The 27,863-nt window shown below is 50.0% G+C and overlaps 1 protein-coding gene across 1 annotated transcript in view; it reads right to left on the bottom strand.

Moving 5' to 3' along the window:
• The window catches only part of CBL (Cbl proto-oncogene), a 103,442-nt gene extending 77,493 nt beyond the window's left edge, over nt 1-25,949 (bottom strand). The window contains exon 1 of the mRNA XM_069741761.1: nt 25,682-25,949. Within this exon, the coding sequence (XP_069597862.1) occupies nt 25,682-25,822 (141 nt within the window). The 5' untranslated portion in view covers nt 25,823-25,949. The remainder of the gene's footprint in view (nt 1-25,681) is intronic.
• Nucleotides 25,950-27,863: the final 1,914 nt, after the last annotated feature.

Raw genomic sequence — 27,863 nt, 5'->3', positions numbered from 1 at the left:
TCATACCATCAATCACTAGTGGCTGCTGACTGCTCCGGCACTGCCCTGGACCACCACATATCTCCCCTCATACCATCCATCACTAGTGGCTGCTGACTGCTCCGGCACTGCCCTGGACCACCACATATCTCCCCTCATACCATCACTCACAAGTGGCTGCTGACTGCTCCAACACTGCCCTGGACCACCACATACAGTGCCTACAAGTAGTATTCAACCCCCTGCAGATTTAGCAGGTTTACACATTTGGAATTAACTTGGCATTGTGACATTTGGACTGTAGATCAGCCTGGAAGTGTGAAATGCACTGCAGCAAAAAAGAATGTTATTTCTTTGTTTATTTTTTTTTTTAAATTGTGAAAAGTCTTTTCAGAGGGTCATTTATTATTCAACCCCTCAACCCACCAGAATTCTGTTTGGTTCCCCTAAAGTATTAAGAAGTAGTTCAGGCACAAAGAACAATGAGCTTCACATGTTTGGATTAATTATCTCCTTTTCCAGCCTTTTCTGACTATTTAAGACCCTCCCCAAACTTGTGAACAGCACTCATACATGGTCAACATGGGAAAGACAAAGGAGCATTCCAAGGCCATCAGAAACAAGATCGTGGGGGGGTCACAAGGCTGGCAAGGAAGGGGTACAAAACCCTTTCCAAGGAGTTGGGCCTACCTGTCTCCACTGTTGGGAGCATCATCCAGAAGTGGAAGGCTTATGGAACTACTGTTAGCCTTCCACGGCCTGGACAGCCTTTGAAAGTTTCCTCCCGTGCCGAGGCCAGGCTTGTCCGAAGAGTCAAGGCTAACCCAAAGACAACAAGGAAAGAGCTCCGGGAAGATCTCATGGCAGTGGGGACATTGGTTTCAGTCAATACCATAAGTAACGTACTCCACCGCAATGGTCTCCGTTCCAGACGAGCCCGTAAGGTACCTTTACTTTCAAAGCGTCATGTCAAGGCTCGTCTACAGTTTGCTCATGATCACTTGGAGGACTCGGAGACTGACTGGTTCAAGGTTCTCTGGTCTGATGAGACCAAGATCGAGATCTTTGGTGCCAACCACACACGTGACGTTTGGAGACTGGATGGCACTGCATACGACCCCAAGAATACCATCCCTACAGTCAAGCATGGTGGTGGCAGCATCATGCTGTGGGGCTGTTTCTCAGCCAAGGGGCCTGGCCATCTGGTCCGCATCCATGGGAAGATGGATAGCACGGCCTACCTGGAGATTTTGGCCAAGAACCTCCGCTCCTCCATCAAGGATCTTAAGATGGGTCGTCATTTCATCTTCCAACAAGACAACGACCCAAAGCACACAGCCAAGAAAACCAAGGCCTGGTTCAAGAGGCAAAAAATCAAGGTGTTGCAGTGGCTTAGTCAGTCTCCTGACCTTAACCCAATTGAAAACTTGTGGAAGGAGCTCAAGATTAAAGTCCACATGAGACACCCAAAGAACCTAGATAACTTGGAGAAGATCTGCATGGAGGAGTGGGCAAAGATAACTCCAGAGACCTGTGGCGGCCTGATCAGGTCTTATAAAAGACGATTATTAGCTGTAATTGCAAACAAAGGTTATTCCACAAAATATTAAACCTAGGGGTTGAATAATAATTGACCCACACTTTTATGTTTAAAATTTATAAAAATTTAACTGAGCAACAAAACTTTTTGGTTTGTAAGATTTATGCATCTGTTAATAAATCCTGCTCTTGTTTGAAGCTTGAAGGCTCAAACTTATTTGCATCTTATTAAACCTGCTAAATCTGCAGGGGGTTGAATTCTACTTGTAGGCACTGTATCTCCCCTCATACCATCACTCACAAGTGGCTGCTGACTGCTCTGGCACTGCCCTGGACCACCACATATCTCCCCTCATAGCATCGATCACTAGTGGCTGCTGACTGCTCCAGCACTGCCCTGGACCACCACATATCTCCCCTCATACCATCCATCACTAGTGGCTGCTGACTGCTCCGGCACTGCCCTGCACCACCACATACAGTTAGGGCCAGAAATATTTGGACAGTGACACAATTTTCGCGAGTTGGGCTCTGCATGCCACCACATTGGATTTGAAATGAACCCTCTACAACAGAATTCAAGTGCAGATTGTAACGTTTAATTTGAAGGGTTGAACAAAAATATCTGATAGAAAATGTAGGAATTATACACATTTCTTTACAAACACTCCACATTTTAGGAGGTCAAAAGTAATTGGACAAATAAACATAACCCAAACAAAATATTTTTATTTTCAATATTTTGTTGCAAATCCTTTGGAGGCAATCACTGCCTTAAGTCTGGAACCCATGGACATCACCAAACGCTGGGTTTCCTCCTTCTTAATGCTTTGCCAGGCCTTTACAGCCGCAGCCTTCAGGTCTTGCTTGTTTGTGGGTCTTTCCGTCTTAAGTCTGGATTTGAGCAAGTGAAATGCATGCTCAATTGGGTTTAGATCTGGAGATTGACTTGGCCATTGCAGAATGTTCCACTTTTTGGCACTCATGAACTCCTGGGTAGCTTTGGATGTATGCTTGGGGTCATTGTCCATCTGTACTATGAAGCGCCGTCCAATCAACTTTGCAGCATTTGGCTGAATCTGGGCTGAAAGTATATCCCGGTACACTTCAGAATTCATCCGGCTACTCTTGTCTGCTCTTATGTCATCAATAAACACAAGTGACCCAGTGCCATTGAAAGCCATGCATGCCCATGCCATCACGTTGCCTCCACCATGTTTTACAGAGGATGTGGTGTGCCTTGGATCATGTGCCGTTCCCTTTCTTCTCCAAACTTTTTTCTTCCCATCATTCTGGTACAGGTTGATCTTTGTCTCATCTGTCCATAGAATACTTTTCCAGAACTGAGCTGGCTTCTTGAGGTGTTTTTCTGCAAATTTAACTCTGGCCTGTCTATTTTTGGTATTGATGAATGGTTTGCATCTAGATGTGAACCCTTTGTATTTACTGGCATGGAGTCTTCTCTTTACTGTTGACTTAGAGACAGATACACCTACTTCACTGAGAGTGTTCTGGACTTCAGTTCATGTTGTGAACGGGTTCTTCTTCACCAAATTAAGTATGCGGCGATCATCCACCACTGTTGTCATCCGTGGACGCCCAGGCCTTTTTGAGTTCCCAAGCTCACCAGTCAATTCCTTTTTTCTCAGAATGTACCCAACTGTTGATTTTGCTACTCCAAGCATGTCTGCTATCTCTCTGATGGATTTTTTCTTTTTTTTCAGCCTCAGGATGTTCTGCTTCACCTCAATTGAGAGTTCCTTTGACCGCATGTTGTCTGCTCACAGCAACAGCTTCCAAATGCAAAACCACACACCTGGAATCCACCCCTGACCTTTTAACTACTTCATTGATTACAGGTTAACGAGGGAGACCCCTTCAGAGTTAATTGCAGCCCTTAGAGTCCATTGTCCAATTACTTTTGGTCCCTTGAAAAAGAGGACGCTATGCATTACAGAGCTATGATTCCTAAACCCTTTCTCCGATTTGGATTTGGAAACTATCATATTGCAGCTGGGAGTGTGCACTTTCAGCCCATATTATATATATAATTGTAATACTGAAAATGTTTTTGTAAACAGCTAAAATAACAAAACTTGTGTCACTGTCCAAATATTTCTGGCCCTAACTGTATCTCCCCTAATACCATCCATCACTAGTGGCTGCTGACTGCTCCAGCACTGCCTTGGACCACCACATATCTCCCCCTCCTATCATCCATCACTAGTGGCTGCTGACTGCTCCGGCACTGCCCTGGACCACCACATTTCTCCCCTCATATCATCCATCACTAGTGGCTGCTGACTGCTGCGGCACTGCCCCGGACCACCACATATCTGCCCTCATAGCATCGATCACTGGTGGCTGCTGACTGCTCCAGCACTGCTCTGGACCACCACAAATCTCCCCTAATACCATCAATCACTAGTGGCTGCTGACTGCTCCGACACTGCCCAGGACCACCACATATCTCCCTTCATACCATCCATCACTAGTGGCTGCTGACTGCTCTGGCACTGCCCTGGACCACCACATATCTTCCCTCATAGCATCGATCACTAGTGGCTAGTGGCTGCTGACTGCTCCAGCACTGCCCTGGACCACCACATATCTCCCCTCATACCATCAATCACTAGTGGCTGCTGACTGCTCCGGCACTGCCCTGGACCACCACATATCTCCCCTCATACCATCGATCACTACTGGCTGCTGACTGCTCCGGCACTGCCCTGGACCACCACATATCTCCCTTCATACCATCCATCACTAGTGGCTGCTGACTGCTCCGGCACTGCCCTGGACCACCACATATCTCCGCTCATACCATCGATCACTACTGGCTGCTGACTGCTCCGGCACTGCCCTGGACCACCACATATCTCCCCTCATACCATCGATCACTACTGGCTGCTGACTGCTCCGGCACTGCCCTGGACCACCACATATCTCCCTTCATACCATCCATCACTAGTGGCTGCTGACTGCTCCGGCACTGCCCTGGACCACCACATATCTCCCCTCATACCATCGATCACTACTAGCTGCTGACTGCTCCAGCACTGCCCTGGACCACCACATATCTCCCCTCATACCATTCATCACTAGTGGCTGCTGACTGCTCCAGCACTGCCCTGGACCACCACATATCTCCCTTCATACCATCCATCACTAGTGGCTGCTGACTGCTCCAGCACTGCCCTGGACCACCACATATCTCCACTCATACCATCGATCATTGGGGGCTGCTGACTGCTCCAGGACTGCCGTGGACCACCACATATCTGCCCTCATACCATCCATCACTAGTGGCTGTTGACTGCTCCAGCACTGCCCTGGACCACCACATATCTCCCCTCATACCATCCATCACTAGTGGCCGGTAACTGCTCCGGCACTGCCCTGGACCACCACATATCTCCCCTCATACCATCCATCACTGGTGGCTGCTGACTGCTCCGGCACTGCCCTGGACCACCACATATCTTCCCTATACCATCCATCACTAGTGGCTGCTGACTGCTCCACCACTGCCCTGGACCACCACATATCTCCCCTTATACCATCGATCACTAGTGGCCGCTGACTGCTCCGGCACTGCCCTGCACCACCACATATCTCCCCTCATACCATTAATCACTGGTGGCTGCTGACTGCTCCAGCACTGCTCTGGACCACCACAAATCTCCTCTCATACCATCACTCACAAGTGGCTGCTGACTGCTCCAACACTGCCCTGGACCACCACATATCTCCCCTCATACCATCACTAGTGGCTGCTGACTGCTCTGGCACTGCCCTGAACCACCACATATCTCCCCTCATATCATCCATCACTAGTGGCTGCTGACTGCTCCGACACTGCCCAGGACCACCACATATCTCCCCTCATACCATCCATCACTAGTGGCTGCTGACTGCTCTGGCACTGCCCTGAACCACCACATATCTCCCCTCATACCATCACTCACAAGTGGCTGCTGACTGCTCCGGCACTGCCCTGGACCACCACATATCTCCCCTCATATCATCCATCACTAGTGGCTGCTGACTGCTCCGACACTGCCCAGGACCACCACATATCTCCCCTCATACCATCCATCACTAGTGGCTGCTGACTGCTCCGGCACTGCCCTGAACCACCACATATCTCCCCTCATACCATCACTCACAAGTGGCTGCTGACTGCTCCAACACTGCCCTGGACCACCACATACAGTGCCTACAAGTAGTATTCAACCCCCTGCAGATTTAGCAGGTTTACACATTTGGAATTAACTTGGCATTGTGACATTTGGACCGTAGATCAGCCTGGAAGTGTGAAATGCACTGCAGCAAAAAAGAATGTTATTTCTTTGTTTATTTTTTTTTTTAAATTGTGAAAAGTCTTTTCAGAGGGTCATTTATTATTCAACCCCTCAACCCACCAGAATTCTGTTTGGTTCCCCTAAAGTATTAAGAAGTAGTTCAGGCACAAAGAACAATGAGCTTCACATGTTTGGATTAATTATCTCCTTTTCCAGCCTTTTCTGACTATTTAAGACCCTCCCCAAACTTGTGAACAGCACTCATACATGGTCAACATGGGAAAGACAAAGGAGCATTCCAAGGCCATCAGAAACAAGATCGTGGGGGGGTCACAAGGCTGGCAAGGAAGGGGTACAAAACCCTTTCCAAGGAGTTGGGCCTACCTGTCTCCACTGTTGGGAGCATCATCCAGAAGTGGAAGGCTTATGGAACTACTGTTAGCCTTCCACGGCCTGGACAGCCTTTGAAAGTTTCCTCCCGTGCCGAGGCCAGGCTTGTCCGAAGAGTCAAGGCTAACCCAAAGACAACAAGGAAAGAGCTCCGGGAAGATCTCATGGCAGTGGGGACATTGGTTTCAGTCAATACCATAAGTAACGTACTCCACCGCAATGGTCTCCGTTCCAGACGAGCCCGTAAGGTACCTTTACTTTCAAAGAGTCATGTCAAGGCTCGTCTACAGTTTGCTCATGATCACTTGCAGGACTCGGAGACTGACTGGTTCAAGGTTCTCTGGTCTGATGAGACCAAGATCGAGATCTTTCGTGCCAACCACACACGTGACGTTTGGAGACTGGATGGCACTGCATACGACCCCAAGAATACCATAACTACAGTCAAGCATGGTGGTGGCAGCATCATGCTGTGGGGCTGTTTCTCAGCCAAGGGGCCTGGCCATCTGGTCTGCTTCCATGGGAAGATGGATAGCATGGCCTACCTGGAGATTTTGGCCAAGAACCTCCGCTCCTCCATCAAGGATCTTAAGATGGGTCGTCATTTCATCTTCCAACAAGACAACGACCCAAAGCACACAGCCAAGAAAACCAAGGCCTGGTTCAAGAGGCAAAAAATCAAGGTGTTGCAGTGGCTTAGTCAGTCTCCTGACCTTTACCCAATTGAAAACTTGTGGAAGGAGCTCAAGATTAAAGTCCACATGAGACACCCAAAGAACCTAGATAACTTGGAGAAGATCTGCATGGAGGAGTGGGCCAAGATAACTCCAGAGACCTGTGCCGGCCTGATCAGGTCTTATAAAAGACGATTATTAGCTGTAATTGCAAACAAAGGTTATTCCACAAAATATTAAACCTAGGGGTTGAATAATAATTGACCCACAATTTTATGTTTAAAATTTATAAAAATTTAACTGAGCAACAAAACTTTTTGGTTTGTAAGATTTATGCATCTGTTAATAAATCCTGCTCTTGTTTGAAGCTTGAAGGCTCAAACTTATTTGCATCTTATTAAACCTGCTAAATCTGCAGGGGGTTGAATTCTACTTGTAGGCACTGTATCTCCCCTCATACCATCACTCACAAGTGGCTGCTGACTGCTCTGGCACTGCCCTGAACCACCACATATCTCCCCTCATACCATCACTCACAAGTGGCTGCTGACTGCTCCGGCACTGCGCTGAACCACCACATATCTCCCCTCATACCATCACTCACAAGTGGCTGCTGACTGCTCCGGCACTGCCCCGGACCACCACATATCTCCCCTCATACCATCACTCACAAGTGGCTGCTGACTGCTCCGGCACTGCCCTGGACCACCACATATCTCCCCTCATACCATCAATCACTAGTGGCCGGTAACTGCTCCAGCACTGCCCTGGACCACCACATATCTCCCCTCATACCATCAATCACTAGTGGCCGGTAACTGCTCCAGCACTGCCCTGGACCACCACATATCTCCCCTCATACCATCACTCACAAGTGGCTGCTGACTGCTCCGGCACTGCGCTGAACCACCACATATCTCCCCTCATACCATCCATCACTAGTGGCTGCTGACTGCTCCGGCACTGCCCTGGACCACCACATATCTCCCCTCATACCATCACTCACAAGTGGCTGCTGACTGCTCCGGCACTGCCCCGGACCACCACATATCTCCCCTCATACCATCACTCACAAGTGGCTGCTGACTGCTCCGGCACTGCCCTGGACCACCACATATCTCCCCTCATACCATCACTCACTAGTGGCCGGTAACTGCTCCAGCACTGCCCTGGACCACCACATATCTCCCCTCATACCATCCATCACTAGTGGCTGCTGACTGCTCCGGCACTGCCCTGGACCACCACATATCTCCCCTCATACCATCAATCACTAGTGGCCGGTAACTGCTCCAGCACTGCCCTGGACCACCACATATCTCCCCTCATACCATCCATCACTAGTGGCTGCTGACTGCTCCGGCACTGCCCTGGACCACCACATATCTCCCCTCATACCATCAATCACTAGTGGCCGGTAACTGCTCCAGCACTGCCCTGGACCACCACATATCTCCCCTCATACCATCCATCACTAGTGGCTGCTGACTGCTCCAGCACTGCCCTGGACGACCACATATCTCCCCTCATACCATCGATCACTAGTGGCTGCTGACTGCTCCAGCACTGCCCTGGACCACCACATATCTCCCCTCATACCATCAATCACTAGTGGCCGGTAACTGCTCCAGCACTGCCCTGGACCACCACATATCTCCCCTCATACCATCAATCACTAGTGGCCGGTAACTGCTCCGGCACTGCCCTGGACCACCACATATCTCCCCTCATATCATCAATCACTAGTGGCCGGTAACTGCTCCGGCACTGCCCTGGACCACCACATATCTCCCCTCATACCATCCATCACTAGTGGCTGCTGACTGCTCCGGCACTGCCCTGGACCACCACATATCTCCCCTCATACCATCAATCACTAGTGGCCGGTAACTGCTCCAGCACTGCCCTGGACCACCACATATCTCCCCTCATACCATCCATCACTAGTGGCTGCTGACTGCTCCAGCACTGCCCTGGACGACCACATATCTCCCCTCATACCATCAATCACTAGTGGCTGCTGACTGCTCCAGCACTGCCCTGGACCACCACATATCTCCCCTCATACCATCAATCACTAGTGGCCGGTAACTGCTCCAGCACTGCCCTGGACCACCACATATCTCCCCTCATACCATCAATCACTAGTGGCCGGTAACTGCTCCGGCACTGCCCTGGACCACCACATATCTCCCCTCATATCATCAATCACTAGTGGCCGGTAACTGCTCCGGCACTGCCCTGGACCACCACATATCTCCCCTCATACCATCAATCACTAGTGGCTGCTGACTGCTCACATGAACCAGGGAGGAAACAAATGAGTTTTATTTGAGCAATAAGGTGCATTAAAAGGGTTATCCAATAAATATGCATTAGGCAACAGTAAAACACCTGTCACTGAAATGCTGGGCCCAGTGATTGGCAGCAGTGGTCATGTGTTGCAGACAGGACGACGCTGCTGCAGTCGCAGAGAGGTTGGGCAAGAACAGCAGGAGAATCAGCAGGTAAGCAACACCCATTGTTATTCTAGAGCTTTCATCAGCAGCTGGCGGGTGCAGTAGTGCAGACATACAGGCTCCCTGCGCTGACAGCACATCGTGTACTGCCGCTCCTGCCGCTGCCATGTATGAGCGAGCAGTTTGCATGGATCAGTGCGACACATCAGGATGAATATCGCAGGTGGCGGAGGAAATTCTACCCTGAGAGTAGGGGGGGGGGGCAATGGCCACCAGGAGCAATATCTGTTATGCTCCTACAATGATAGAAACATATAACAATAATAATAATAATAATAATTTTATTTCTATGGTGCTGACATTCTGCAGCACTTTACAAATTATAGAGGGGACTTGTACAGACAATAAACATTACAGCATAACAGAAATCACAGTTCAAAACAGATACCAGGAGGAGTGAGGGCCCTGCTCGCAAGCTTACAAACTATGGGGAAAAGGGGAGACACGAGGTGGATGGTAACAATTGCTTTAGTTATTCGGACCAGCTATAGTGTAAGGCTCAGGTGTTCATGTAAAGCTGCATGAACCAGTTAACTGCCTAAGTATGTAGCAGTACAGACACAGAGGGCTAATTCTGCATAAAGTGTATGAGAACATGATGCGAGGAACCTGATTATGTTTTTTTTTTTTTTGAATGGGCCACACAGGGATCGTTAGGTTAATGCATTGAGGCGGTAGGCCAACCTGAACAAATGCGTTTTTAGGGCACGCTTAAAACTGTGGGGATTGGGGATTAATCGTATTAACCTAGGTAGTGCATTCCAAAGAATCGGCGCAGCACGTGTAAAGTCTTGGAGACGGAAATGGGAGGTTCTTATTATTGAGGATGCTAACCTGAGGTCATTAGCGGAGCAGAGGGCACGGGTAGGGTGGTAGACTGAGACCAGGGAGGAGATGTAGGGTGGTGCTGAGCCATGGAGTGCTTTGTGGATGAGGGTAGTAGTTTTGTACTGGATTCTGGAGTGGATGGGTAGCCAGTGTAATGACTGGCACAGGGTAGAGGTGTAACGGTTGGTGAGGAATATGATCCTGGCAGCAGCATTCAGGACAGATTGGAGCGGGGAGAGTTTGGTAAGAGGGAGACCGATTAGTAGAGAGTTACAATAGTCCAGATGAGAATGAATAAGTGAGACAGTCAGAGTTTTTACAGAGTCAAAAGCAAGAAAAAGGCGAATTCTAGAAATGTTTTTGAGGTGCAGGTGACAAGAGAGCCAGTGATCGGATGTGGGGAGGTGATAATAATAATAATAATGATATTATTATTATTAATACTTCTTGCTGACCTCCAAGCACACAGCCCATAACATAATAGACCCGGATCGGCACATAATCAGCGAGTCAATGACAGAGCAGAGGAGACGGCGCACACAGCAGTGTCACGGCTTCTGTACGTGCGGGGGCAACCATCACTGGGGCCACCATTTCTATACGGGACGTCCGTCTTGCTATTTGCCCATGTGCCATTTACACTGTGATAAATAGCGCTGTGGATTTTATATGATGAGATCTTAAATCGGATTTCTGTCACTGAACACTGCAGGTTTTATAAGAGAATGAGATGTGAAACCAAACATTGCCGCCACTGGAACATGCAGATATTTGTCACAAGGCCGCAGTCTGAATTTCACTGTGTATTCGCTCCGTGGGAATGTACCATTAGAATAATTGAAAACTTAGCAGGTTTTTGCTACATCATCGGAGAATAGCATTATCAATGGACAGAGACCCTGATTCCTGTGAGGTATCACTTACAGATTACAGGGGGCCGCTGTTATGATAAAATCACAGTTTTATCTGAAGCAGATCTAGCAGCGCTCTCAATGCCGAGCTCTGCATAACCCCGCCCACATCACTGATTGGAAGATTTCTGACAGTGTACACAGAAGTCTGCCAATCAGTGGAGGGGGTGGAGTTAACACCGCGATAATCTGATGATAAAACACTGATTTTATTGATTTAAGCAGCCTAGTAAGTGACATATTGTTGGAACCAGGGTCTCTGTCTCTACATCATGCTACTCTTGGATAACAGGCAAAAACCTGTTCACAGGTTCCCTTTAAATGTGTGTATTTGGGCCAAAAAATTATTTTTGCAATTGGACTTCATTAAAAAAGTTGCAGTTTGGCTTTTATATGCTTTTTATTTCTTACACATTTAAGATTTACATTGTCTGGTCATAAATCAGCACAAAGGAAAAGACATCATTCAGACTGTCCTAGCGGGCTGACTGACAGACACCAATAGACTGTGCAGCATAGAGGCTAGAGAAGCCAAAAGAAGCACATTGATTTTTATTTTAATCTAATTGCAAGTATAGTAAGTACATGTAACTGGGAGAAAGAAAAAAATTGTCCCCAACGTGACACCGTAAGAAATCATTCCATCGTCTAGTCCTCTTCTGACCATCAGCCCTCACTTCACAAACAGGGAATAGCTGCTGCGGGCTGGGACAGAATCCACGGACACCTGGAAAAGCGCCATAAGTCCATATGGCAGAAACGGAGAGCCCCCAAGATCTACTCTCACAACAGCATCCATTTGTAAGACCCATGGAGAGCATAAAGCAGACCTGTCACCGGGTGTCACAATATACACTGCATTAATTAATAAACAGCCTGGTAGACCTCTTGAGGCTGGCATACTTACTATGAAAATCTAACAGAATGGTTGTATAACGATTTTTGAAAATTTTTTATGCCCTGTAGGTGGACTAATTTTGAGCCATTTTGACGTGGATTTTCAATGTAAATACACCAGGCTCATCAGGTCAAATACCTATTAAAAAGGTGTATGCAGTTTGTATTGTGAAATATGCTAATGGATTAGCTTTTAAAGGTGTTTTCTCCTAGTTATTGCAGACAAAAAGGTAGTCGGGAACGCCACGGTTGCCATGGGTCTTAATGTTTTCCACATTTTCCCCTCTTGGCCAGCTCGCTCTTGGAAAACCCGAAATAATTTATTTATTGGTATGGGTCTTGAAAAGGGGTTAATGAAGGATATTTTGCTTAAGAGAGAAACTGGGGAGGAGACAAAGCACAGACAGGCTGATCTCTGTGTAACAATATAGGATAGAGATGATTGTGCTCACCAGGATGGGCTGTGTTCACCTGGATGGGCTGGTCACACAACCACTTATAAGGCTGCTGCAGACCCACAAAGAACTGGAGAAACAAATGGGCTATTCTGCGCTGCCGGAGAAAAAAAAAATGAAGGATGCCAATCCAATTTCAGGTGGGTTTATTAGTCAACGCGTTTCGAAGTATAAAACATCTTGATCAGGACAAACCACGATGAAGAAAGTCTTTGAAAGGCACAATATGGGAGCAAGGAAGCACTGATCTCTCCATGTAGGACTCATTCAATGAAAGCATCTGCACCAAGTCCGCCCCACTCAGCTCTCAGTGAAGAGGATTTGGAGCTCAGGTTCTGATCCAATCTGCAGCTAATTAGGGGACAATAACTATGAAACTGGGGGGCTTTCAAAAGACCGTTCACGTGTAGCACAATGCCAAATGTGTAAAGGTACCGTCACACTGGACGATATCGCTAGCGATCCGTGACGTTGCAACGTCCTGGCTAGCGATATCGTCCAGTGTGACAGGCAGCAGCGATCAGGCCCCTGCTGTGATGTCGCTGGTCGGGGAAGAAAGGCCAGAACTTTATTTCATCGCTGGCTCTCCCGCTGACATCGCTGAATCGGCGTGTGTGACGCCGATTCAGCGATGTCTTCGCTGGTAACCAAGGTAAACATCGGGTTACTAAGCGCAGGGCCGCGCTTAGTAACCCGATGTTTACCCTGGTTACCATCGTTAAAGTAAAAAAAACAACCACTACATACTTACCTACCGCTGTCTGTCCCCGGCGCTCTGCTTCTCTGCTCTGGCTGTGAGCGCCGGGCAGCCGGAAAGCAGAGCGGTGACGTCACCGCTCTGCTTTCCGGCCGCTGTGCTCACACAGGGCAGAGAAGCAGAGCGCCGGAGGACAGACAGCGATAGGTAAGTATGTAGTGGTTGTTTTTTTTACTTTAACGATGGTAACCAGGGTAAACATCAGGTTACTAAGCGCGGCCCTGCGCTTAGTAACCCGATGTTTACCCTGGTTACCCGGGGACTTCGGCATCGTTGGTCGCTGGAGAGCGGTCTGTGTGACAGCTCTCCAGCGACCAAACAGCGATGCTGCAGCGATCCGGATCGTTGTCGGTATCGCTGCAGCGTCGCTTAAGTGTGACGGTACCTTTAGGCATCGTTCACACTTATCCTGTGCACTACGCTGAGCACTGTGTCAGGGTTTCCACCGAAAGCTCAAAAACTGGATTGAGGTGGAGCCTTCAGAATAATGGGGCAGACCGAGTTGGTTTTGGCCTCAATTTTGCTGGCATCCGTCTTTTTTAGGAAGACATAAAAGGAGTGGTGAACTACGCTTCTGTGATTGCCTATGTAGACAGACAGGCGAATTGGAAGCCACAGAGTCCAAAATAACTCCGTCTACCCCAATACAATGAATGGGTCTGTATGAATCATGAAAACCCCGATGCAGTGCTCAGCGCAGAGCAAGGGATAACTGTGGCTGAGCCCAACGTGGTCATTGTGTTGTGGGAGGCTGTAATCTGAAGTGAACCCACAACCAGTCTGCATTTGTCACAATCGCCGTGTGTGAGGGATCCAGAGTAAAAAGCCCATGTCTGGCTTAACCTCTGGGGTCTCAGCTATGCCCCTGATGGTTCTGCTGCTATCAGATAGAACGGAGCATCAGGTAGTAAAGCAGCAGATTGCAGAGTGTGCGACCAGGACACACCGGCACCTCACTGATCACGGGCAGAACTACACACCTACTATGGTCACATAGGATAAGGTACCAAAACCAAGCCAGATAGAAGAACATGGTATACACGACAAGTGACGAATAAGAGGGAAGCGACAACATTTATTACCAGGAAGAAGATAATTGTTCACAAAAAAAGGAACCATCACTTCATGCGTCACGATGGTGTGTCCAGGCTGTAAGGCGAGAAGTGGCAGAAGAGGAGGCTTTCTCCAGACAGTCACATACACAGTGTACCGGAAAGCATCTACAGAACCACAGATCTGCAGAGAAGACACCAGACCCACCAATAACTAATGGAGAGGGCATCAATGCGCCCACCGACGCGCTAACAAAACTCTCCATCAGAGAGCAGGAAGGGCCCATGTAGCCCAGATGGCACAATTTATTTTCTCATAACTGAATTACGGTATGTCGGACTAAGTCCACACCTACGGTACTTCAGCAACAATCAAGATAACACCACTGCCGAAGCCGTGCTATGACGGAAACAGACATGTCCTTGCAGGATCAAACATGGCGTATGCCATTTGACAACACAACCTAAAATCAGAGGTACAGGTTAGGTATCAGGTCCGTGTCCATGTGAACGAGGCCTGAGCGGAACACTACAGAATTGGATACATATGGAAAACGATAGGGGCCAATGTCACAAGACCCATCAGCATACAGGCACTGATAGCAGAAAACTGTGTCTCAGCCATAATATAAATAAATATATATATGTATAATATATATACACATACACACACGCAGACAGTATATACAGTACAGACCAAAAGTTAGGACACACCTTCTCATTTAAAGATTTTTCTGTATTTCCATGACTATGAGAATTGTACATTGACATTGAAGGCATCAAAACTATGAATTAACACATGTGGAATTATATACTTAACAAAAAAGTGTGAAACAACTGAAATTATGTCTTATGTTCTAGGTTCTTCAAAGTAGCCACCTTTTGCTTTGATGACTGCTTTGCACACTCTTGGCATTCTCTTGATGAGCTTCAAGAGGTAGTCACCGGGAATGGTCTTCCAACAATCTTGGAAGGAGTTCCCAGAGATGCTTAGCACTTGTTGGCCCTTTTGCCTTCACTCTGCGGTCCAGAACACCCCAAACCATCTTGATTGGGTTCACGTCTGGTGACTGTGGAGGCCAGGTCATCTGGCGTAGCGCCCCATCACTCTCCTTCTTGGTCAAATAGCCCTTACACAACCTGGAGGTGTGTTTGAGGTCATTGTCCTATTGAAAAATAAATGGAGGTCCAACTAAACACAAACCGAATGGAATAGCATGCCGCTGCCGTGGTCGCTATGCTGGTTCAGTATGCCTTCAATTTTGAATAAATCCCCAACAGTGTCACCAGCAAAGCACCCCACACCATCACACCTCCTCCTCCATGCTTCACGGTGGGAAGCAGGCATGTAGAGTCCATCCGTTCACCTTTTCTGCGTCGCAGAAAGACACAGTGGTTGGAACCAAAGATCTCAAATTTGGATTCATCAGACCAAAGCACAGATTTCCACTGGTCTAATGTCCATTCCTTGTGTTCTTTAGCCCAAACAAGTCTCTTCTGCTTGTTGCCTGTCCTTAGCAGTGGTTTCCTAGCAGCTATTTTACCGTGAAGGCCTGCTGCACAAAGTCTCCTCTTAACACTTGTTGTAGAGATGTGTCTGCTGCTAGAACTCTGTGTGGCATTGACCTGGTCTCTAATCTGAGCTGCTGTTAAACTACGATTTCTGAGGCTGGTGACTCGGATAAACTTATCCACAGAAGCAGAGGTGACTCTTGGTCTTCCTTTCCTGGGGCGGTCCTCATGTGAGCCAGTTTCTTTGTAGCGCTTGATGGTTTTTGCAACTGCACTTGGGGACACTTTCAAAGTTTCCCAATTTTTCGGACTGACTGACCTTCATTTCTAAAAGTAATGATGGCCACTCGTTTTTCTTTACTTAGAATTTGTATTATTGCAAGAAAAAAACAGCTAACAGTCTATTCAGTAGGACTATCAGCTGTGTATCCACCAGACTTCTGCACAACACAACTGATGGTCCCAACTCCATTTATAAGACAAGAAATCCCACTTATTAAACCTGACAGGGCACACCTGTGAAGTGAAAACCATTCCCGGTGACTACCTCTTGAAGCTCATCAAGAGAATGCCAAGAGTGTGCAAAGCAGTCATCAAAGCAAAAGGTGGCTACTTTGATGAACCTAGAATATAAGACATATTTTCAGTTGTTTCACACTTTTTTGTTAATGAGAAGGTGTGTCCAAACTTTTGGTCTGTACTGTGTATATGTATATACACATACATACATATATATGTGCACACATATCTTGCTGATAATAATAATAATAATAATTTTATTTATATAGCGCCAACATATTCCGCAGCGCTTTACAAATTATAGAGGGGACTTGTACAGACAATAGACATTACAGCATAACAGAAATACAGTTCAAAACAGATACCAGGAGGAGTGAGGGCCCTGCTCGCAAGCTTACAAACTATGGGGAAAAGGGGAGACACGAGAGGTGGATGGTAACAATTGCTTTAGTTATTCGGACCAGCTATAGTGTAAGGCTCAGGTGTTCATGTAAAGCTGCATGAACCAGTTACCTGCCTAAGTATGTAGCAGTACAGACACAGAGGGCTAATACTGCATAAAGTGTATGAGAACATGATGCGAGGAACCTTTTTTTTTTTTTTATTATTATAAATAGGCCACACAGGGATCGTTAGGTTAATGCATTGAGGCGGTAGGCCAGTCTGAACAAATGAGTTTTTAGGGCACGCTTAAAACTGTGGGGATTGGGGATTAATCGTATTAACCTAGGTAGTGCATTCCAAAGAATCGGCGCAGCACGTGTAAAGTCTTGGAGACGGGAGTGGGAGGTTCTGATTATTGAGGATGCTAACCTGAGGTCCTTAGCGGAGCGGAGGGCACGGGTAGGGTGGTAGACTGATACCAGGGAGGAGATGTAGGGTGGTGCTGAGCCATGGAGTGCTTTGTGGATGAGGGTAGTAGTTTTGTACTGGATTCTGGAGTGGATGGGTAGCCAGTGTAATGACTGGCACAGGGTGCTGATCACTAAATGTCCAACCACTGGAACCCCCAGCAATGCAGAGAATGAAGCAAAGCTGCGCCTGCTCTGCCTCACTCCACTCATTGTCCATGGGACTGGCAGAAGAACTGTACAGCGCATGGCCACTTTGAGGAGTCCCCCTGAGAATGAAAGGAGCCGAGGTCAAGTACAGGGTGGAGCGCGGTAATTTGCTGATTTGGGAATGAAATAAAAAAATTATGATCATTAGAAAAATTTATTTTATATTTTAATCATACTGAACAGTAATGGAATTTTTAAATTACATGGTTTTAAATAGTGTATCTGGCAAATGTCGACCTTCGCTATCCACACACTGCTGCATACGTTTTCTGAAGTTTTCATGAACTCTAACAAGCATGTCCACTGGTATTCTGCCAATTTCAGCTTCAATATTGTTCCTTAGGTCTTCCAAGGTGTTGGGACGGTTGATATACACCTTAGACTTCAGGTAACCCCAAAGGAAAAAATCGCATGGGGCTAAATCTGGTGAGCGTGCTGGCCAGTTCACATCTCCCCTCAGAGAGATAAGCCGTCCAGGAAACATTTGCCTCAAACAATTCATGGTAACCCTCGCTGTGTGTGCAGTGGCACCATCCTGTTGGAACCATGTATCCTCTAGTTCCATTGCCTCAAGAGCCGGCTGAAAATAATCCTGTATCATAGACAAGTACCGTTCGGAGTTCACAGTTATGGCACGACCATTATCCTGAAAAAAGTAAGGACCAATGATGCCTACTCGTGATATGGCGCACCACACAGTGAAAATGAGGTGAAAATGTGCCTCATCAGAAAAAAACACAATTGCGTCACGGGGTATCGTTGCTAACATGTCTTCACAAGAGGTCCGCCGTGTCAAATAGTCCCATGCTGACAAATGTTGGACCACGCACATTTTATACGGGTGAAAATTCAGTTCATCATGAAGAATCCGGTGGAGAGAACGTCTTGAAATGCCAAGAGCAAATGATTGCTTCCGAGCAGAGCGTTTCGGAGATTGCAGTACTGCTGCTCTAACTCTCTCGATGTTTTGTGGTGTTGTAATCCTTCTCTCAGGTCCCCTTCGTACACATGACACATTCCCTGCTGTTCTGAATGCATTCACCCAATTTACAATTGATTGCCGTCCAGGAACACGTCCGCGTGGAGGAACAGCGAATTGTAAACGAAAAGCACGCTGCACTGCAATGATCGAGTGGGCGTTTGAAAAATACGCTTCAACACAAAATGACCTCTCCTCACGTGTCCACTGCATGATGGCAACTGAAAGGCAGAGGAATACAAATCTCCCATCAGCCACTGTAAGCCACACCCACTCTCCCCTCTCTTCGACCGACAGTGCCGCCACAGCATGCAGTGCAAAAAAGCAAATTACCGCGCTCCACCCTGTATAAGCACAGCTCCTTCACACAAGATGGGCTGTACAGTCTGTTCCAAGCATTGCTGGGGGTCCTGCGCTCTGCAAGTTATCCCCCATCCTATAGATTGTGGCTAGCTTACCATCATGGGAAAACCCCTTTATTAATCATAAATCCCAAATCAACAAATGACGGCCAAGAGTGTCTTTTCCTTGTAGCCACCACAGCATTACTATGCCAAGGGCCAGTGCAAAAAGCCCAAGTCTCCAGGGTCCACGCAGACTGCGGCCTCAGCAGGTTGTACGGCTTACGAGGACATCAGCAGCCACAAACACTGTATGCACCGAGACTAAAGAAATGAATGGGGCCCTCAATATAAACAATCAGCCCAGTTCCGGGCGATCAGTCCCATACAATCAGCCCAGTTCCGGGCGATCAGTCCCATACAATCAGCCCAGTTCCGGGCGATCAGTCCCATACAATCAGCCCAGTTCCGGGCGATCAGTCCCATACAATCAGCCCAGTTCCGGGCGATCAGTCCCATACAATCAGCCCAGTTCCGGGCGAACAGTCCCATACAATCAGCCCAGTTCCGGGCGATCAGTCCCATACAATCAGCCCAGTTCCGGGCGATCAGTCCCATACAATCAGCCCAGTTCCGGGCGATCAGTCCCATACAATCAGCCCAGTTCCGGGCGATCAGTCCCATACAATCAGCCCAGTTCCGGGCGATCAGTCCCATACAATCAGCCCAGTTCCGGGCGATCAGTCCCATACAATCAGCCCAGTTCAGGGCGATCAGTCCCATACAATCAGCCCAGTTCAGGGCGATCAGTCCCATACAATCAGCCCAGTTCAGGGCGATCAGTCCCATACAATCAGCCCAGTTCAGGGCGATCAGACCCATACAATCAGCCCAGTTCAGGGCGATCAGTCCCATACAATCAGCCCAGTTCAGGGCGATCAGTCCCGTACAATCAGCCCAGTTCAGGGCGATCAGACCCGTACAATCAGCCCAGTTCAGGGCGATCAGTCCCATACAATCAGCCCAGTTCAGGGCGATCAGTCCCATACAATCAGCCCAGTTCAGGGCGATCAGTCCCATACAATCAGCCCAGTTCAGGGCGATCAGTCCCATACAATCAGCCCAGTTCAGGGCGATCAGTCCCATACAATCAGCCCAGTTCAGGGCGATCAGTCCCATACAATCAGCCCAGTTCAGGGCGATCAGTCCCATACAATCAGCCCAGTTCAGGGCGATCAGTCCCATGCGATCAGTCCCATACAATCAGCCCAGTTCAGGGCGATCAGTCCCATACAATCAGCCCAGTTCAGGGCGATCAGTCCCATACAATCAGCCCAGTTCAGGGCGATCAGTCCCATACAATCAGCCCAGTTCAGGGCGATCAGTCCCATACAATCAGCCCAGTTCAGGGCGATCAGTCCCATACAATCAGCCCAGTTCAGGGCGATCAGTCCCATACAATCAGCCCAGTTCAGGGCGATCAGTCCCATACAATCAGCCCAGTTCAGGGCGATCAGACCCATACAATCAGCCCAGTTCAGGGCGACCAGTCCCATACAATCAGCCCAGTTCCGGGCGATCAGACCCAATCAGCCCAGTTCAGGGCGATCAGACCCATACAATCAGCCCAGTTCCGGGCGATCAGACCCATACAATCAGCCCAGTTCCGGGCGATCAGACCCAATCAGCCCAGTTCAGGGCGATCAGTCCCACACAATCAGCACAGTTCAGGGCGATCAGTCCCACACAATCAGCCCAGTTCAGGGCGATCAGTCCCACACAATCAGCCCAGTTCAGGGCGATCAGTCCCGCACAATCAGCCCAGTTCAGGGCGATCAGTCCCATACAATCAGCCCAGTTCAGGGCGATCAGTCCCATACAATCAACCCAGTTCAGGGCGATCAGTCCCATACAAACAGCCCAGTTCAGGGCGATCAGTCCCATACAATCAGCCCAGTTCAGGGCGATCAGTCCCGTACAATCAGCCCAGTTCAGGGCGATCAGTCCCGTACAATCAGCCCAGTTCAGGGCGATCAGTCCCGTACAATCAGCCCAGTTCAGGGCGATCAGTCCCGTACAATCAGCCCAGTTCAGGGCGATCAGTCCCATACAATCAGCCCAGTTCAGGGCGATCAGTCCCATACAATCAGCCCAGTTCAGGGCGATCAGACCCATACAATCAGCCCAGTTCAGGGCGATCAGTCCCATACAATCAGCCCAGTTCCGGGCGATCAGACCCAATCAGCCCAGTTCTGGGCGATCAGACCCATACAATCAGCCCAGTTCAGGGCGATCAGTCCCATACAATCAGCCCAGTTCAGGGCGATCAGACCCGTACAATCAGCCCAGTTCAGGGCGATCAGTCCCGTACAATCAGCCCAGTTCAGGGCGATCAGTCCCGTACAATCAGCCCAGTTCAGGGCGATCAGTCCCATACAATCAGCCCAGTTCAGGGCGATCAGTCCCATACAATCAGCCCAGTTCAGGGCGATCAGTCCCATACAATCAGCCCAGTTAAGGGCGATCAGTCCCATACAATCAGCCCAGTTCAGGGCGATCAGTCCCATACAATCAGCCCAGTTCAGGGCGATCAGACCCATACAATCAGCCCAGTTCAGGGCGACCAGTCCCATACAATCAGCCCAGTTCCGGGCGATCAGACCCAATCAGCCCAGTTCAGGGCGATCAGACCCATACAATCAGCCCAGTTCCGGGCGATCAGACCCATACAATCAGCCCAGTTCCGGGCGATCAGACCCAATCAGCCCAGTTCAGGGCGATCAGTCCCACACAATCAGCCCAGTTCAGGGCGATCAGTCCCGTACAATCAGCCCAGTTCAGGGCGATCAGTCCCGTACAATCAGCCCAGTTCAGGGCGATCAGTCCCTTACAATCAGCCCAGTTCAGGGCGATCAGTCCCATACAATCAGCCCAGTTCAGGGCGATCAGTCCCATACAATCAGCCCAGTTCAGGGCGATCAGTCCCATACAATCAGCCCAGTTCAGGGCGATCAGTCCCATACAATCAGCCCAGTTCAGGGCGATCAGTCCCATACAATCAGCCCAGTTCCGGGCGATCAGTCCCATACAATCAGCCCAGTTCAGGGCGATCAGTCCCATACAATCAGCCCAGTTCAGGGCGATCAGTCCCATACAATCAGCCCAGTTCAGGGCGATCAGTCCCATACAATCAGCCCAGTTCAGGGCGATCAGTCCCATACAATCAGCCCAGTTCAGGGCGATCAGTCCCATACAATCAGCCCAGTTCCGGGCGATCAGTCCCATACAATCAGCCCAGTTCCGGGCGATCAGTCCCATACAATCAGCCCAGTTCCGGGCGATCAGTCCCATACAATCAGCCCAGTTCCGGGCGATCAGTCCCATACAATCAGCCCAGTTCCGGGCGATCAGTCCCATACAATCAGCCCAGTTCCGGGCGATCAGTCCCATACAATCAGCCCAGTTCCGGGCGATCAGTCCCATACAATCAGCCCAGTTCCGGGCGATCAGTCCCATACAATCAGCCCAGTTCAGGGCGATCAGTCCCATACAATCAGCCCAGTTCAGGGCGATCAGTCCCATACAATCAGCCCAGTTCAGGGCGATCAGTCCCATACAATCAGCCCAGTTCAGGGCGATCAGACCCATACAATCAGCCCAGTTCAGGGCGATCAGTCCCATACAATCAGCCCAGTTCAGGGCGATCAGTCCCGTACAATCAGCCCAGTTCAGGGCGATCAGACCCGTACAATCAGCCCAGTTCAGGGCGATCAGTCCCATACAATCAGCCCAGTTCAGGGCGATCAGTCCCATACAATCAGCCCAGTTCAGGGCGATCAGTCCCATACAATCAGCCCAGTTCAGGGCGATCAGTCCCATACAATCAGCCCAGTTCAGGGCGATCAGTCCCATACAATCAGCCCAGTTCAGGGCGATCAGTCCCATACAATCAGCCCAGTTCAGGGCGATCAGTCCCATACAATCAGCCCAGTTCAGGGCGATCAGTCCCATACAATCAGCCCAGTTCAGGGCGATCAGTCCCATACAATCAGCCCAGTTCAGGGCGATCAGTCCCATACAATCAGCCCAGTTCAGGGCGATCAGTCCCATACAATCAGCCCAGTTCAGGGCGATCAGTCCCATACAATCAGCCCAGTTCAGGGCGATCAGTCCCATACAATCAGCCCAGTTCAGGGCGATCAGTCCCATACAATCAGCCCAGTTCAGGGCGATCAGTCCCATACAATCAGCCCAGTTCAGGGCGATCAGTCCCATACAATCAGCCCAGTTCAGGGCGATCAGACCCATACAATCAGCCCAGTTCAGGGCGACCAGTCCCATACAATCAGCCCAGTTCCGGGCGATCAGACCCAATCAGCCCAGTTCAGGGCGATCAGACCCATACAATCAGCCCAGTTCCGGGCGATCAGACCCATACAATCAGCCCAGTTCCGGGCGATCAGACCCAATCAGCCCAGTTCAGGGCGATCAGTCCCACACAATCAGCACAGTTCAGGGCGATCAGTCCCACACAATCAGCCCAGTTCAGGGCGATCAGTCCCACACAATCAGCCCAGTTCAGGGCGATCAGTCCCGCACAATCAGCCCAGTTCAGGGCGATCAGTCCCATACAATCAGCCCAGTTCAGGGCGATCAGTCCCATACAATCAACCCAGTTCAGGGCGATCAGTCCCATACAAACAGCCCAGTTCAGGGCGATCAGTCCCGTACAATCAGCCCAGTTCAGGGCGATCAGTCCCGTACAATCAGCCCAGTTCAGGGCGATCAGTCCCGTACAATCAGCCCAGTTCAGGGCGATCAGTCCCGTACAATCAGCCCAGTTCAGGGCGATCAGTCCCGTACAATCAGCCCAGTTCAGGGCGATCAGTCCCATACAATCAGCCCAGTTCAGGGCGATCAGTCCCATACAATCAGCCCAGTTCAGGGCGATCAGACCCATACAATCAGCCCAGTTCAGGGCGATCAGTCCCATACAATCAGCCCAGTTCCGGGCGATCAGACCCAATCAGCCCAGTTCTGGGCGATCAGACCCATACAATCAGCCCAGTTCAGGGCGATCAGTCCCATACAATCAGCCCAGTTCAGGGCGATCAGACCCGTACAATCAGCCCAGTTCAGGGCGATCAGTCCCGTACAATCAGCCCAGTTCAGGGCGATCAGTCCCGTACAATCAGCCCAGTTCAGGGCGATCAGTCCCATACAATCAGCCCAGTTCAGGGCGATCAGTCCCATACAATCAGCCCAGTTCAGGGCGATCAGTCCCATACAATCAGCCCAGTTAAGGGCGATCAGTCCCATACAATCAGCCCAGTTCAGGGCGATCAGTCCCATACAATCAGCCCAGTTCAGGGCGATCAGACCCATACAATCAGCCCAGTTCAGGGCGACCAGTCCCATACAATCAGCCCAGTTCCGGGCGATCAGACCCAATCAGCCCAGTTCAGGGCGATCAGACCCATACAATCAGCCCAGTTCCGGGCGATCAGACCCATACAATCAGCCCAGTTCAGGGCGATCAGTCCCATACAATCAGCCCAGTTCAGGGCGATCAGTCCCATACAATCAGCCCAGTTCCGGGCGATCAGTCCCATACAATCAGCCCAGTTCCGGGCGATCAGTCCCATACAATCAGCCCAGTTCCGGGCGATCAGTCCCATACAATCAGCCCAGTTCCGGGCGATCAGTCCCATACAATCAGCCCAGTTCAGGGCGATCAGTCCCATACAATCAGCCCAGTTCAGGGCGATCAGTCCCATACAATCAGCCCAGTTCAGGGCGATCAGTCCCATACAATCAGCCCAGTTCAGGGCGATCAGTCCCATACAATCAGCCCAGTTCCGGGCGATCAGTCCCATACAATCAGCGCAGTTCCGGGCGATCAGTCCCATACAATCAGCCCAGTTCCGGGCGATCAGTCCCATACAATCAGCCCAGTTCAGGGCGATCAGTCCCATACAATCAGCCCAGTTCAGGGCGATCAGTCCCATACAATCAGCCCAGTTCAGGGCGATCAGTCCCATACAATCAGCCCAGTTCTGGGCGATCAGTCCCATACAATCAGCCCAGTTCAGGGCGATCAGTCCCATACAATCAGCCCAGTTCAGGGCGATCAGTCCCATACAATCAGCCCAGTTCAGGGCGATCAGTCCCATACAATCAGCCCAGTTCAGGGCGATCAGTCCCATACAATCAGCCCAGTTCAGGGCGATCAGTCCCATACAATCAGCCCAGTTCAGGGCGATCAGTCCCATACAATCAGCCCAGTTCAGGGCGATCAGTCCCATACAATCAGCCCAGTTCAGGGCGATCAGTCCCATACAATCAGCCCAGTTCAGGGCGATCAGTCCCATACAATCAGACCAGTTCCGGGCGATCAGTCCCATGCAATCAGCCCAGTTCCGGGCGATCAGTCCCATACAATCAGCCCAGTTCAGGGCGATCAGTCCCATACAATCAGCCCAGTTCAGGGCGATCAGTCCCATACAATCAGACCAGTTCCGGGCGATCAGTCCCATACAATCAGACCAGTTCCGGGCGATCAGTCCCATACAATCAGACCAGTTCCGGGCGATCAGTCCCATGCAATCAGCCCAGTTCCGGGCGATCAGTCCCATACAATCAGCCCAGTTCAGGGCGATCAGTCCCGTACAATCAGCCCAGTTCAGGGCGATCAGTCCCATACAATCAGCCCAGTTCCGGGCGATCAGTCCCATACAATCAGCCCAGTTCAGGGCGATCAGTCCCATACAATCAGCCCAGTTCAGGGCGATCAGTCCCATACAATCAGCCCAGTTCCGGGCGATCAGTCCCATACAATCAGCCCAGTTCTGTACACTACGTACAAGCCCAGTGCCATCAGCCCTGTGCGATCCCCGGTGACCTGTGAGCGGGGCCCCTGAGACCACTGGGGGCCCCAGAGCTGCCGGTACACGGGAAGTCTCACCTTATCCATCAGCTTCCAGCACTTCTCCACCGTCTTCCGGTCCACTGCCCCAGGCTGAGCAGCAGGGTGGTGGTGATGCGGCTGGAAGGCGTCCTTCACCAGGCCGATAAGCCCTCCACCTTTCCGCATATTAGTCGCCATGGCGGGGGAGAAGAGCGGACGTTATTGCTACCGGAGAGCACCGCAGCCCCCGGACAGGGCCCTCCCAGTGGTCGCCGGGAAGGGAGGGGAGTCTCCCGGGGCCGAGCACAGCAGCGCCGTCACTTCCGCCTCTCATGGAGCGAGTGATGATGAGACTAGCCAAAGAATGAGTTTACATAGATAACCCCGCCCACATCACTGCTGTGGGAACACGGACAGCTGATTGGATGACATGGCCACAACCGCCGCATGCGCAGTTGAATCTATTCTAACTTCCTGCCATGGTGAATGTGGGCTGCCCTCATGGCTGCTGCAGGGACGCGCGGGGTCGTCTACTGCTTGTGTTCTCAACCTCTCAGCTGAGCTCATGTCCTGGAGAGACTGGTGCATGGTGAACAGGCTGCCGCTCACCACAATAACGGGCAGCTCGCTTCATCTTCATCAGGTGAAAGGAGCATCGATCTCGGCAGCACATCATCCTGTGTAACCAGGTCCTGTGCTGCCGAGAACCCTGCATCCTGTGCACACTGAGCAACCTGTCACTGACGTCGGTGAGCGAGTGTTTAATCCCCTGAATTCTGCACAAATGGCCTTATTATTGGATCGCTGATGAGGTAACCCCGCGTCATCGCCGGCACCCCGACTCATGATATCTAATTCTCTGGCCTCTACAAGTGATCAGTGACCTTCACAGGGATGTCTTCAAAGAGAGTACACAAAATCAGATGGCAAAAAACATCCAGAAACGTAAAAAGTCCCCAAGTCTCACAACTAGCGCCAAATAGCCCCAGGACATAACTGTTACTAAACAGCAGAATTGTGAGGCGCGGAGCTGCCCCTGGAGTCCTAGCCACTCAGATTCAGACGTCAAGGGGCAATGAGCCGTTAGGCCCGGAGGTCCCACCTGCTCTCCACAAGGACAGCAGTAAAAATGAGGGGCAGTTACAAGCAGCATCTAAAGATTGTAAGGTCCTGGGAAGAGTGTGATCCCCTACAAAACGGTGTGAGCTGTGCCCGTCAGGACTAGTGCGCCTCACGCAGGGTTAATCCTCAGCACTGAGAATTCCAGGGGTTCTCCAGGCTTGGGTTACTGCATGGGAGGAGAGCATAGGCTTTTTACTTTGTTGGGGGTCCCAACAAATCTGACTTTTTCTTCACCACAGTCCACAAGGACGAGGAAGCGCTGCTGCATCCAATGTACAGGGATAATCTGCTTCTGGGCTCACTGCTGGCAATACATGTCAGGATTACCAGCATCTCCCATGTGTTTCATTATGAGCTGTGGCTGATCCACAGAGCTGCTGCCTGGGGACATGGGGATGTGAGTTTTTGTCTCGGGAGACCGTGCACCTCGGAAGTAGATAAATATAATTTATGCAGAGAGCACCCCTGCCCCCGAGGAGGAGGAACAACAGAGTGATGAAGACATCAGAGAGCGGGAGTAGAGAAACCGGGACCGAATTTCTGACGTGACGGGACAATCCCGCTGAATCCAGGACAATCCCGCTGAATCCGGGACAATCCCGCTGAATCCGGGACAATCCCGCTGAATCCGGGACAATCCCGCTGAATCCGGGACAATCCCGCTGAATCCAGGACAATCCCGCTGAATCCGGGACAATCCCGCTGAATCCGGGACAATCCCGCTGAATCCGGGACAATCCCGCTGAATCCGGGACAATTCCGCTGAATCCGGGACAATCCCCCTGAATCCAGGACAATCCCGCTGAATCCAGGACAATCCCGCTGAATCCGGGACAATCCCGCTGAATCCAGGACAATCCCGCTGAATCCAGGACAATCCCGCTGAATCCGGGACAATCCCGCTGAATCCAGGACAATCCCGCTGAATCCAGGACAATCCCGCTGAATCCGGGACAATCCCGCTGAATCCAGGACAATCCCGCTGAATCCAGGACGGTTTGGCGCTCTGTTTTATGTACAAGCAAAAGTAAACAAAGTGCACATTTGTTATCACCACATCGATAATGACCCAAGCTATGACACTGTACCATAACCTGTAGATTAATGCTCTTTAAAA

The sequence above is a fragment of the Ranitomeya imitator genome, chromosome 10, assembly GCF_032444005.1.
Source record: "Ranitomeya imitator isolate aRanImi1 chromosome 10, aRanImi1.pri, whole genome shotgun sequence".
In the NCBI taxonomy this organism is placed as follows: Eukaryota; Metazoa; Chordata; class Amphibia; order Anura; family Dendrobatidae; genus Ranitomeya; species Ranitomeya imitator.
This window is presented reverse-complemented; position numbering and strand designations above follow the sequence as displayed.